General features: G+C 33.5%; 2 protein-coding genes across 2 annotated transcripts; both read left to right on the top strand.

Moving 5' to 3' along the window:
* The first annotated feature begins 4,469 nt into the window (after positions 1-4,469).
* On the top strand, positions 4,470-7,423 carry LOC108478072 (alanine--tRNA ligase-like). Its single transcript, XM_017780504.2, has 6 exons — positions 4,470-4,819; positions 5,083-5,321; positions 5,538-5,678; positions 6,293-6,439; positions 6,736-6,888; positions 7,163-7,423. Exons 1-6 carry the CDS (start codon positions 4,669-4,671, stop codon positions 7,421-7,423), a joined length of 1,092 nt encoding a protein of 363 aa, XP_017635993.1. The 5' UTR covers positions 4,470-4,668.
* Positions 7,424-10,285: 2,862 nt separating this feature from the next.
* On the top strand, positions 10,286-13,723 carry LOC108477323 (4-hydroxybenzoate polyprenyltransferase, mitochondrial-like). The gene is made up of 8 exons (XM_017779829.2): positions 10,286-11,126; positions 11,244-11,379; positions 11,565-11,686; positions 11,956-12,025; positions 12,109-12,258; positions 12,829-12,964; positions 13,040-13,136; positions 13,350-13,723. Exons 1-8 carry the CDS (start codon positions 10,711-10,713, stop codon positions 13,417-13,419), a joined length of 1,197 nt encoding a protein of 398 aa, XP_017635318.1. The 5' UTR covers positions 10,286-10,710; the 3' UTR covers positions 13,420-13,723.
* The last annotated feature ends 376 nt before the right edge of the window (positions 13,724-14,099 follow it).

Here is a 14,099-nt window from a genome sequence, read left to right as displayed (position 1 = left end):
CTATTTTTATTTTTAATATTTAAATTTAAAATTTCTATTTTGGTCATTAATATTATCAAAATTAAATATTTTGGTTACTCCTTCGTTAAACCACTAACGATGGCTTTTTTATTGATATAATAATAAATTTAGCTCTTCAATATTTATAAATTCTATCAATTTAGTCCTTAATCTAAAAAAGTCAACAAATTCAAACATCAACTTTACATATTAAAATTAAAAATTAAAAAGACTTTTAAAATAAAAAATATTTAAAAGTTCATTTTTCAATAAATATCCATAAGATTTTATAAAAGTACATATAAAATTATAAATAAATATTTTTCTCATTTTCTAGCATGAAATTTATTTATTAAAATAATAGTCTTATAAATAAAATAATTTAAAGAGAAAAAAAATCATGAAGAAAACTTACATAGATTCAAATTTTCCTTTTTTTCAACATTAACGACCACCATGTTTAAGTTGAATCAAAATTTATAGTCTGAGGTTGAAAAGGATAACAATCTATTTCTTTTTGTTGTTGCCTAGAACGAATTTATTGCGTTTAATGTTGTGCTTGAAGGCGATGATTAAGAGATATATAGGTGGGGATGAGGTCTTGCTGACCCATTAGGTAAAAGGTCATGCCAACAACTCTAGAACAAAATCCTAGTTCAATGGTGAGATGATAGAAGATATGAAAATCAAAGAGTTCGAAGTAAGGATTATTAGTACTAGTGGTTGTGGGCGAAGGTGGTGCCCAGCGCTCAACAAATTTGATGAGAGTTAAGGAACAAGGTGAGGCATATGATAAAAATTATTATTTATAAAATAAACAAAAAAAAAAAAAGTTTGAATCTAACTTAAGTCTTGTTTGTGGGATTTTAAAAATATATATATTCTATTTATAAAAGTATTATTTTAATAAATAAATTTTATGTAAGATAGACGAGAAAAACATGTATTCATTTATTTATAATTTTGTGTGTATTTTTTTATAAAACCTTATGTATTTTATCAAAAAATGAACTTTTAAAAAATTATTTGTTAAAATTTTTAATTTTAATTTAAAATTTTAAGAAATAAAATTAATTTGACAAAATGTGTAAAATTTAGGGTTAAATTTATTAATTTTTTAGAATTAAGATTAAATTAATAGAATTTATAAACATTGGAAGATTTAATTTATTATTATACTAATAAAAAGTTACCATTAACTATTTAGAATTAAATTTAGATAATATTAATGACTAAAATAAATTTTTTAAACTTGAATACAACCAACTTTTATATAAAATCCAGCTTTTTATATAAAATATCTTTTGAATAATTGAAATTATTTAAAATCATTTAGCAGACACAACTCTTCCATTTCAACAATTAATCTATTAATTTTATCTCATGCTTTTAAACTATTAAGTTGCGCTGGATGCTATGTGGCACGTTTTATTACTATTAGAGCTAATGGATGTGAACCGCACCATTTGTATAATTTCCAGAGCAACATCAACATGAAACATGCAATGTACAAAGTTGAAAAATTCAAGTTCAACATGATTACATTTATTTAATGATAAAAAATATTTACAAAATATCACGAATAAAAATCAACTTTAAATGATCTTTAGAATATAATTTAGGTGTCAAATATCAAAATAGGGTAATAAGTCTCAAGATTTAAAATTGTTCACCCGATCTCGAGTACTTAGGGTCAAGTCTTGATACCTAGTGACTAAGTATTGATACTGGTTCATCCAACTGCAAAAACATATCAAAACTTTGAATAGGTCTTGATACTTATTTATGTTGATCTCAAGCCTTGAGCCTAGCAGTGCAAAAAAAAATATTTAACTCACTCCTAATTGGTTTTAAACATGTAAAATACTGTGCCAAAAATATTCATACAAGTTTAACACATTATATCAAGTCTAAATCACAATATTATACAATCAAAAACTTATTAGATAAAAAATTAGCCACCTAAGTAAAATTGCACATATACCAAAATTCAGTCCAAAAGGTATATCAACATGTCATATAAACGACAAGTAACCAAAATAAACATAATGCCTCGACATATAACCATCAAACACCGAATTCACAACTAGCTAGGCTCCTAGTACATGCCCAAACTAAGTGAAAAGTGTCCAAAACTTTATTACAAATTCAAAAAACTAGTGGATCCCTCTCAATTGACGTAGCTTGACCCCAAGTACAAAGTCATGCATCTATGGAACCTTTGCACGTAAAACAGATCCACACGTTGAGCTTTTCATTGAGCTCAATGGTGCAAAACACATTTCCATTATACTATATGTTATACTAAATTGAAAAGCTTACCAATAACGTTATTAAAAATAGAAATCCAGCAACAAAGAACTCAGAACAAAATCATGGAATCACATTATTAGAGAGCTTATTTTGATATCATAGCATGCTCAATAGTTCCATCAATGCAACAATGCACAAAAAGTTTTATAACATAGCCAACATAACTTGTCTAAGACCATTTCACAATGTAATAGAAAAATGTTTTCGATTCTTATTAACATGCTTTAGTGCCCTCATTTAACTAAATTCAGACTAGTAAATGAATACACAGATCTAACCAATTTCTCGACAAGATAGTGCATAAGCGTATATAAGAGGTACACAAAACAAATCTTTGGTATGTGTATAACACGATTTTCCAACCAAATCCTCAAGGTTGTGCAAAGCATCATAAAACAAAATCTTTCAAAGTGCAACAAGACTAACTTGAAGACAATAATAAATTTAACACATACATCCATACTAACTATATCCAAGAACTATTCAAAATCATTTAGATGTGTAATTTATCATATTAAACATGGTCATCATTCATTTACTGTTTTTAAAGAAAGCAAGCGAGCAGCATCATGGTTTCCAATTAACATACTTAAGTAGGCACCAAACCAAGCGTCAACTAGCATAAATCATGCTTCATTTCCAAACTAATTTCTTAAACGTATCATCATAGCATCATTAAATGCAACCATCAAACATAACAAAGTAACCATAAAGGGAAACATGCAATTCAATAAAGAGAGACATTTCTCCCTTTCTAACGGCACTCAAAATAACCATAACCAGAACTTAGTAAAACTAAAATATGAAATTGGAATCATGTTTAGCAACTCAAAGTTTAACTTAGGGCATTAAAATCTGAGCTAGAAGCTAAAGACTACCCCAACTTTCGCAAAAGCACTTAACAATAATAAAACTTCAGAACTCGCCGAAAACTTCAATCAAATTTGAGATTTCATAATCCAAAGGTATTCTAAACTTAAATACATCAAATACCTAGTCCAAAAACAAGAAGAAAATATTAAATCAATGTTTAAAAATAAATCTTACTTATCTGGTTGAAAATCAATGTTTGAATTTTAGGAAACTCGAAAACCACCCCCTCCTTCAATGAAGAATTTACAATAACAATTAGTAAAAAATAATAATAAATAAATTTGGAAAGAAACTTACCAACCAAAATCTTTCTAGAAATCAAAAGAAAAGATGAGAAAAATATTTGCGAGAAAACTTGCTTGGATGATGAAATCGTCGGCAATACACTTCCCCTAATGTTTTTTACGCTAATGGGCTAATTGTTATTTGGTCCTTAGTCTAATTCCCTTTTAAACCTCCTAAGGTTTATAATTTAGACATTAACTCCAAAAATTTTGCCTCTCCTGTAACTTAGTCCTCACCTCACACTCCCATCTAAATTATTGCCCACTTAATCAATGCTAATTACTATTAATAACACGCTCTCTGATGGTCCACAAACACAACCCGAAATTCATTTTCGAAATTCTTTCGGTTTGACTCCACGAAATAATTTAACTTCTAAAATTGATTCAAAAACAGGATTTTCATCATTGGAAAAATTTTAGAGCATTACATTGAAGGTGCAATTAAATGAGAAAATAACAACGTCGCGACTTACCCTCAACTTCTAGACCAGCGACCAACGTTGCAGCGTCCATGCAAGGAAGCCACGACATGGTGAAAATTGCAAACCAAAGAGGCACAGAGAATAGTCAACATTGTGATGTAAGAAATTAAGTAATTTGTAATACATAAAAGAAATACTTAAAACATGCAAGAATTGTTTAAAATTTGAAAAGGGTTATAAGATATTATGTAATTCATAATATATGAAAAAAATTGCTTAAAACAAGAAAAAGTTTTAATAAATAAGTAATTTGTAATGAATAGAAGAATTATTTAAAACATAAAAACATTTTTAAAAATTAAATAAATCATAAAACATGAAATGTTTGTAAGAATTATTATAATTCGTAAAATAATAAAAGATTACTTAAAATCTCAATTGTTTTAAAAATAAGTAATTTGTAAGAAAATATTTTTTTGAAAAAAATACACTTTTCCATTTATTCCAAATCTAGTTAGTAAAAATTATAAAAAAATCCAATTAATAGAAGAAAAAGATATTCATATTCGTACACGCTGGCGCGTACAACTAAAATCTGGTTACGTTAGTGTTAGAATATGAATGAAGGCCAGCATCCTCAGAAACAACATTTCAGGCGTCCTTGCTTATCCTCGACTACTAGCGGTGCCAAGGATTAGGATATGTAGGGTTTTTGGTTGTCCTTTACCATCACTAGTAATCCTCCGTCTTGTTCTTTTTCATCTCTTGCAGCGATGTCTGGCGTTGACGCGCTGGAGATGGAGTGGCCTGCGAAGAAGGTGAGGGACACCTTTATAAAGTTTTTCGAAGGCAAGAATCATGTTAATTGGAATTCCAGTCCCGTCGTTCCCCACAATGATCCCACTTTATTGTTTGCTAATGCCGGTAAGCTTTGCCTTCCCATTTTCAATTTACCTGCCGTTGGATTTAAACTGAATAATCGGCCATTTTTAATTCATTTTGTGTGTGTGTGTGTTTTGATTTTTTTGGTTCTATTTGTTTAGTTTATTTGTATACTTCCTGAACTTTGTGATACTGAGCTTTTTTTTTTTCATCACATGATTTGCATCTAATTTTGCAGTCGAAAATCACTAAATGCAGGTTTTAGAAAGTTGATTTGTTTTTAGTTATTATTTGTGATTGTTCAGGTATGAATCAGTTCAAGCCGATCTTTCTGGGGACCGTAGATCCCAACACTGCTATGAGCAAGCTTACAAGGGCGTGCAACACTCAAAAATGTATTCGAGCAGGCGGGAAGTATAACGATCTTGATGATGTAGGAAAAGACACTTACCACCATACCTTCTTTGAGATGTTTGGAAATTGGTCTTTTGGGAACTATTTCAAGAAGGATGCAATTGAGTGGGCATGGGAACTCCTCACCAAGGTATATTGTTATTGACATTTCAAAACATTTTGTGTTATAAGTGTGTCTCACATATCTTTAGGATAGTAGTCTCTTCTCACATATCTTTAGGATAGTAGTCTCTTCATATAGCTAATTTGATAGCGGTGTGATTTGTCCAAGTTTGAAATGTTATGTGCAAATTGTTGTCTTGTGCTAATACTGAGCTGCTTTTGAATTTTGTTTATTGAACTACAGGTTTACAGCTTGCCTACAGATCGGATTTATGCCACTTACTTTGGTGGTGATGATAAAGCTGGTCTGCCACCTGATAATGAAGCTAAAGATATATGGCTCAAGTTTCTACCTCCTGAACGTGTGCTGCCATTTGGTTGCAAAGTATGCATTCCTTGATTGCTTTTTTTCCTGTTAAATTTGGAACATCAACAATTCCTTTCTACCTTTTTGTCTGTGCATGTGTATCTTCATCTGTTTCTTTTCCTCCTATATTTTTGGCCACAAGAACTCTTAATATTTACTGCTATTATGACAGTATACTAGGAATCTTCCTTGACATAATTTCATTTTATTCTTCTTTGTTGATAAACTAAGTTATTCTTGGCGCATCTCTTAAGTATTTTAAAACTTTTGAAAATTTAATGTGAATGTTATACCCTTTTATTCTAGCATGTATTGTGTGCATTTGTGTTGTCTTGAATCATATGGTTGAGATCTATTGTCCTCCATTTACTTCTTATTCAAATAAGGAAGTAATTTGTTTGATAGAATAAAGAGTGTGGTTTAGGGTGTTTTTCTTTGCATTGCATAATACGACTCTTTCATGAAAATCTCTATACTTAAGTGTATCTTAATGTATTGGAAAGAGTAATTTAATTTATCTGCACATTATCCTATCCAGTCACAACAAATTACTTTTATTTTTCTAAGTTTGGATCACATTTGAGTGATACGATGCTATGGTCTATCTTATTGATTTTGCCTTTTTTTTGCAGGACAATTTCTGGGAGATGGGTGATACAGGTCCTTGTGCGCCTTGCACTGTAATTCATTATGATCGAGTAGGCAATCGTAATGCTGCTTCCTTGGTGAACAATGATGATCCATCATGTATTGAGATATGGAACCTTTTTTTTATTCAGGTACATGTTCTATTTTTTATGGTTTTCCTTTCACAATTTTGTTAATTAACCTATCTCATATGCATTTGGCCCATCACTCTTAAAAATTCGAAGTTATCCCAGAATTTAGCATGCTTACATGTGCGCGGTTGTGTGCCTCTCTGGCTCTCTGGTGTTTTTTGGGACAATAGGGAGATTACTAAATCTTCCTTAACTTCGTTTACTAACATGTCATGCTAGCTTTTTATGACACTATCACGATTGGGTTCTTAAAGATTTTTCACTTATATATGTCTTACTCTCAATCTCTCAAACAGGTTAATAGGGAAAGTGATGGCTCTCTAAAACCTCTTCCAGCAAAGCATGTTGACATTGGAATGGGCTTTGAGAGATTGACTTCAGTACTTCAAAACAAGATGAGCAATTATGATACTGATGTGTTCTTCCCGATTTTTGATGTTATCCAACAGGTTAGATGATGATGCCTATGGGGATTATTCTAATATTTCAGTTTCCTAATTAAGAAATATTTGAGTGTATCAAATATGATTCTGTAAATATTTTATCCCTAACTTTAAGGCTATTTTTAGGTACAGCATCCCTAGAATTAGTCTGTTTTCTAGTGTAAAGTTTCCTAAGTTAGGCTCATTATGTGTATAAATATTTATGTAATTTCTAATGAAAAATATAATTGAAATAACCTGTTTTTAACATGGTATCAGAGCTTTTTTAGTTCCTGTCCAGCAACCAAACTCTCACATTCCAGCTCTTGTCCAGCAACCAAATACTCACACTCCAGCTCCTGTCCAGCAACCAAACACTCCCACCCAGTCCTTGCCTACTAACCAACCTACCCGACTTGAAACAATGGCCCCTATACAACCTAAAACAGAGCCTAATACACCCAAATCACTAAGAGGAATTCAGGACACTACTCGTCATTTACTGGTTTACTCAAGGAAGAAGGCACCGGTGCAAGTTCAATCATCTTCTTCTCCTATATGACCCGAGGTAATTCTTGAACTCGCTTTGAATTCTAATATCGCAAATTTAGATGATTTTCCCATTGCTATTAGAAAGGGGACTAGAACTTGTACAAAACATCCCTTGTACCTATTCATGTCTTACAAAAACTTGTCCCATAACCACAAAACCTTTCTTACTAGCCTAAATTCTATCTCTATTCCCAAAACTGTATCCGAGGCATTAGAAGATGAAAATTGGAAAAATGCCATGAAAATTGAAATGGAAGCTCTTGAAAAAAATAAGACATGGGACTTAGTGAAATTACCGAGATGAAAGAAACCAGTGGGATGTCGCTGGGTGTACATAGTGAAATATAAGTTAGATGGTTCTTTGGAGAGGTACAAAGTAAGATTGGTTGCTAAATGGTACACTCAAATGTATGGAATAGACTACCTTGAGACATTTGCCCCTGTTGCAAAGATGAACACTGTAAGAGTGTTGTTGTCACTAGCTACCAACCGAGGCTGGAAATTACAGCAATTTGACATCAAAAATGCCTTTTTACACGATGATCTTGAGGAGGAAGTCCATATGGATGTTCCTCCAGGATTCGGTCCAAATATAAGACAGGTAGTTTGCAGATTAAAAAAGGCTTTGTATGGACTAAAACAGTCCCCGAGGGCTTGGTTTGGAAGATTAACCAAAGTAATGCTCAAGTTGGGGTATAAACAGAGTCAAGGAGATCACACTCTATTTGTAAAACACTCATCTTCAGGGGGAGTGACTGCTTTATTAGTTTATGTTGATGACATTATAGTGACTGGTGATGATCTAGAAGGAATGGAGAATTTAAAGAAATGCCTAGTAAAAGAATTTGAAGTCAAAGAGCTCAGAAGTTAAAATATTTCCTTGGTATTGAAGTGGCACACTCGAGAAGGAATATTCATATCTCAAGAAAATACATAGTTGATTTATTGACGAACGGGCAAGTTGGAACGCAAACCAGCAGAGACACCTATAGAGGTGAACCACAGACTTGGAAATGCACTAGAAGATGCAGTAGTTGATAAAAAGTCATATCAAAGACTTGTGGGAAGCTCATTTACTTGTCTCATACCGCACGAAATTGCCTATGCAAGAGGTAATCGTAAGTCGGTTTATGCACAATCCCAAAGAATCACATCTTAGAGCATATATCAGATTCTACAGTACTTAAAGGGCACGCCAGGCAAAGGAATCCTATTTAAAAGGGGGAGAATTTAACCCTTGAAGTCTCTACTGATGCAGATTATGCAGGATCTATAGTTGATAGAAGATCAACCTCGGGCTATTGTACTTTCCTAAGAGGCAACCTTGTGACTTAGAGGAGTAAAAAACAAAGCGTTGTGGCTAGATCTAGTGCAGAAGCTGAATTTAGGGCGATAGCTCTTGGAGTTTGTGAGTTGTTATGGCTAAAAATTATTTTGGAAGATTTGAAGATCAAGTAGGAAGGTCCAATGAAGTTCTATTGCGATAATAAGTCTGCTATCAATATTGCACATAATCCAGTTCAACATGATCGAACAAAGCACGTTGAGGTTGATAGATATTTTATAAAGGAAAAACTAGACAGTGGCTTAATTTGCACCCCATTTGTGTCCACTGATGGTCAACTAGCAGACATACTTACCAAAGGATTGTCTGGGAAGTTGTTTCAGAAATTAGTAAGCAAGCTGAGAATGGATGATATCCACTTCCCAACTTGAGGGGGAGTGTCAGATTTTAGTTTCCTAATTAAGGAATATTTGAGTGTATCAGAAAGTTACACCAATTGTTGGATCAACAAAGAAATGAAGAAAACCCAAAGTTTGAAACAAAAGAAATAGCAGAAAAAAAACTATGAACAAAAATCATATTGCAAATGGAGAAATCAATTAAAAAAAGAAAGGAAAAGAAAGCAAGAACTAACCGATGCCATGGTCAAAGAATGATGATAAAGTTGGGTCAATGAATGAAGTCTGTCTTAAGAATGGAAAAAATGAGGGATTTTTATTAAAGGCATAAGCTATAGGGGAAAGCAGATTGGGAGACAAGGGAGGTTTGGGGATAGTGATGTATGTAGGAGAGAAAAATGCACAAATACACCTAGAAATGAAAAGAAATGGCACACGAAAGCATCAAGAAGACTCCAAAGGGATAAATTTGAGCTTAACACTTACAATCACAGCTTATCGGTCTTCGATTGAGGATAACTTGACACGACTTGCAAAGAAAGGCATTTCTTTCCCCATTATCGCCAGAATTTAACGCCAAATCAAAAAAAAATACTGATTGATAAAGAAACTTTAAGGATAAAATAGTAAAATAATAAATGAGAGTTCAACGGTGAGCTATCATCTGCTGAAAGCTCCAGTTGATTTTTGGATAAGATGTGGTGAGAATTGATTTTGGTTGCCTTTCAAACACTCAACTAAAAAACTTCCCAAATGAGGTTGGTAGTCCAACTGCACCTCACTAGCTTCAAACGGTGAACCAAAGGAAGCCTTAGTCTGTTATGATTTTTATGTTTATATGTTGAAATATTGAAATCTAGAGAAAAAAAAACCGTAAATTAAGAATTGGGAAAAGTTGATACGTTTGTTAGTTATTACTTATTTTTTTTTTCTATGGAAACCAGCTGGAGCCTTTTATTAAAATAAAATAAAACTAAAATAGAAATAACACCAAAGCCAAACTATAAGAAAAGAAAAGGAAAACTTTCCTAACAATCCCTACCAGTACTTAACTCCGGTCCAGTAAAATGGACCCACTCAGGACTTAAACACCACAGAACCCACATCTCTTCAAACCTTCTCTTGCTAAAACGTGGGCCACCTTAGATATTACTCTTTTAAAATTGCTGACTTATGTACGCGTACCCTTAGATTAACAACAAATATAAGGCTCAATTAAAGTATAAATTTTACCTCTAAAACATTGATTTTTATTTTTTATTTTTACTTCTTGCAAAACTAGATGTCAAGATAACGTCGTCCCTTTTCGTATCAAACGAACTGATTGAATGATGTTACTACGAGTTTCTCAAGTTTCTTATTGAAAAGAAGTGGAATTTGAATTTTGCGGGCAAAGAAGAATGAAAATGATTCATTCATCAATCGACATTCCCCGCTATTACATGTCGTTTCGTTAGCAATATTTTTTTGAAGTGTTGATGGCCGGTTTGTTTTTACCGGTACCGCCAAGTCGAGTGCTTCAATAGTTCAAAGACGGTCAAATACTCTTTCCAAGCATCCAAAACGCTAAAACCCTAAACCCCAAGTTAGCGCTGGTGAAGAAGACTGAAAAATATGGCGTCACTTCGGCTCACTCGCTCCGCCTCACGCGCCCTCCTCAGACCCTCTCTCTCTTCTTCCCTCTCTATCATCTCTTCTTCTTCTTATTCTTCTTCATCCTCAACCACGATTACCAGCCCCAATTTCCGACTCTATCATTTGTTCCCTGATTTCGAAAATTCTCGTCATCATTTCAACGTTTCCAAGAAAAATCTGTCGCTCCTCTCAAACTTCAGACCTGGAATTGCTTGGATTTCGACCTCTTCTGGCGTCGCGGACAACTCGGGTAAAGGTGATCAAAATAACAAGAATGTTGCGGGGGGTCCCTCCTGGATTGACCTTTATTTGCCTAGAGGAATTCAGCCTTACGCTAAGCTTGCCCGCCTCGATAAGCCAATTGGGACTTGGTTGCTCGCTTGGCCTTGTATGTGGTAAGTCGTCCGTTCTCCTTCTTTCTTTCTTCTTCCTCTAATTGTTGTGTTGTTCGATTTGTAAATTTGTTTGAAATTTTGTTGCTTTTGGCATGAAAATCTTTTACATTTTTGTAGGTCAATTACATTAGCATCAACACCAGGCCAACTTCTTGATTTTAAGATGGCGGCTTTATTTGGTTGCGGGGCTTTGCTTTTGAGGGGTGCTGGTTGTACCGTCAATGACCTCCTTGATCGGGATATTGATACTATGGTAGATTAAATGTTTTCTTCACCTTTCCTGTTTGCAATTTCACATGTATTTTTGCTGGCTTATAATCTTAATATATCAAAGTTTTTATATGATTAAGAAAATTAGGAATTTGAACGATCCTATTATCAGACAAATGCACGGTTCGATATTCCAGAGATTTGATTATAGGAGCATTTTGCACGCAGGTAGAACGTACAAAGCTAAGACCAGTTGCAAGTGGTCTTTTGACACCATTTCAAGGCATTTGTTTTCTTGGGTTTCAACTGCTTTTGGGTCTTGGCATTCTCCTTCAACTTAATAATTATAGGTTAGAGTCCTCCTCTTGTCATTACTTCCGGTTATCGTTTAATTGATTTGGACATCTGCAACTTTAGCAAAAAAACTTCCATGATTTTACTTTAGATTTTCAATTGTAATACCATTGGGTTTGATTTAATTACAGGAGTTCTGTTTCATATCATCTAATTTTAAAATTGTCTTTTCTCAATTTCCTTTTGAAATTTGGAGAATCCAATCTAACTAGTTGGTACTCAAATTTTGATGGTATAACTGATATTGCTTAACCATATCTCACAGTCGTGTATTAGGGGCTTCATCCTTGTTGCTAGTCTTCTCGTATCCTCTCATGAAGAGGTTTACATTTTGGGTAATGATATTTACGTATATCTTTTCTTCTTTTATGCATTGTATTGTTTATTCGTTTACCGATGATTCATCTGGTCAATTCAGCCCCAAGCCTATCTTGGTCTGACTTTCAACTGGGGAGCCTTATTAGGTTGGTCGGCTGTTAAAGGAAGTCTAGATCCTGCCATTGTGTTCCCACTGTACTTCTCCGGAGTATTCTGGACTCTTGTGTATGATACAATATATGCACATCAGGTACAACTTTATCTCTTGAAAGCTATATGTACTTCCTCCTTTCTTGACAGCTTTTACTGGAGTAGGATCCTAGCTTGAAATGGTCTGTTATTGTTAAGTTTTGAGGAGCTGGTATGGTGTTGTTTAGTTGATTCTTGCCTTTTATATTGGATAAACAAAATATACGTTTATTACATTTTAACTCTGGTTGGACTTAGCAGGGGGGAATAGGTTTGTGATAACTATTGAGGCAGTTGCATTTTAAATGGTAGTGGTGAGGAGGGTTGATTTATGCAGCTAACAATTGTCCTTTTGCTAACCTAATTTTTTATATAGAAAGAAGATGAGATATAAATTGAAAGGAGAAATTTGGGGCTCTAATAGTTTACTGTATCTGTTAGATCAAAAACGAAAATGAAAATTTTATTTGTTAATTGTTTCCTTTTCCTTCAAACCCCCCAAAATTATATATAAACTGTGACTTATATTATCATCAAATATGGCTAAAGATATGTTTTCCGTTATCTGTTGGGACTATGAGACTATAGGATATTATAGCTGCTTTCTTTGACGTTATCAGTATTCATTCAGGATAAAGAGGATGATATGAAAGTTGGTGTTAAATCTACAGCTTTGAGGTTTGGGGATTCAACTAAGGAGTGGACTACTGGGTTTGGGATTGCATGCATAAGTAGTCTTGCTCTCAGTGGATACAATGCTGATATAGGTATATTCCTGCATTCTATTTAAAATTCATTAAAAACATTTATTTCACTAATTTTTCTAAGTTGTGTTTGAGCAGGATGGCCATATTATGTCTTCCTTGCAGCTGCATCTGGACAATTGGCTTGGCAGATATGGACTGTTAATCTAACATGCCGAGCAGATTGCAATAGAAAGTGCGTGATAAGCTTATGAAATCGTTTTGTGGTTGCTGTGCTTGACAATTTATTCTAATGTACCCGCAGTTTTGGATGTAAATAAACAAAATCACTAATCCATACATAAGGATCTTAAACTTCCTTTAATGCCTGCTAACTGGATATTTGCTTTTGCCTAAATGTTTGTTTTTATTTGTACTCAGCTCACATTTCCTTTTTATCTTGTAACAGGTTTTTGTCCAACAAGTGGTTTGGTGCGCTTATTTTCAGTGGAATTTTATTTGGAAGAGTCTTCTCATAAAGGTATTCATTTATAAATTCTTTTGGCCCCCTAAAGGTGCTAGTGTCCTACCTGTAAAGGGCTTAATATAAACAATAATAGATTATTGTTGTAGAAATGATTTTGCTGTATTTTTATGACCAGCTTAATACTAGTTGGTAAGGACTTTATTATTACCTTGAAGCTGGTATTATGTTCGGTGAATCTCACCTTTTTTACCAACCAGGTAGAATTAGACTTCCCAAACTATTGAAACTAAAAACATTTTTTGTGGTTAGGTAAATAATTTGAAGAGGGTTAAAATTTACTCTTCGTACATCAGAAATATTGATACTTGAGCTGTTATAAAAGTTTGGATGGGCTTTTTCATATGTCAAGTTGTAATCTCAGTGTTTGTTTAATAGTGATCAAATTGGGTGTTACTGGTGTAGTTTAGAGGAGAAGCTTGATAATAATTCAGTTGGGGGGTATGAGGAGCCATATTCATAGACGGGCTTTGGGAAGTGTCATTTATAGTGTGGTAAGGAGTACGGACGTGGTTATTTTTCCTGTTAGGACAGCTCAGAGAAGAGAGAGGGGGACAATCAATTTGCAGGCATAACTATGTTACAATATTCCAGCAACAATTATGGCTCAAAAAGAGTGATGTTTGAACCATATGGACCTAAATATTCTTTACTTTGTTCAAAAGTGTACAATTT

This window comes from Gossypium arboreum, chromosome 12 (genome assembly GCF_025698485.1).
Source record: "Gossypium arboreum isolate Shixiya-1 chromosome 12, ASM2569848v2, whole genome shotgun sequence".
Taxonomy (NCBI): domain Eukaryota; kingdom Viridiplantae; phylum Streptophyta; class Magnoliopsida; order Malvales; family Malvaceae; genus Gossypium; species Gossypium arboreum.
The sequence above is the reverse complement of the archived record's forward strand: the minus strand, read 5'-3'. Positions and strand labels throughout refer to the sequence as shown.

Bases quoted from the DNA above. Each gene is read 5' to 3' on its own strand.
- LOC108478072 (XM_017780504.2), top strand. From the start codon at position 4,669: ATGTCTGGCGTTGACGCGCTGGAGATGGAGTGGCCTGCGAAGAAGGTG. The intron at 5,679-6,292 runs GTATGCATTCCT...TTTTTTTTGCAG, and splicing joins TGCTGCCATTTGGTTGCAAA to GACAATTTCTGGGAGATGGG. The intron at 6,889-7,162 runs GTTAGATGATGA...GTTCCTGTCCAG, and splicing joins TTTTTGATGTTATCCAACAG to CAACCAAACTCTCACATTCC.
- LOC108477323 (XM_017779829.2), top strand. From the start codon at position 10,711: ATGGCGTCACTTCGGCTCACTCGCTCCGCCTCACGCGCCCTCCTCAGA. The intron at 11,380-11,564 runs GTAGATTAAATG...TTTTGCACGCAG, and splicing joins ATCGGGATATTGATACTATG to GTAGAACGTACAAAGCTAAG. The intron at 12,965-13,039 runs GTATATTCCTGC...GTGTTTGAGCAG, and splicing joins TGGATACAATGCTGATATAG to GATGGCCATATTATGTCTTC.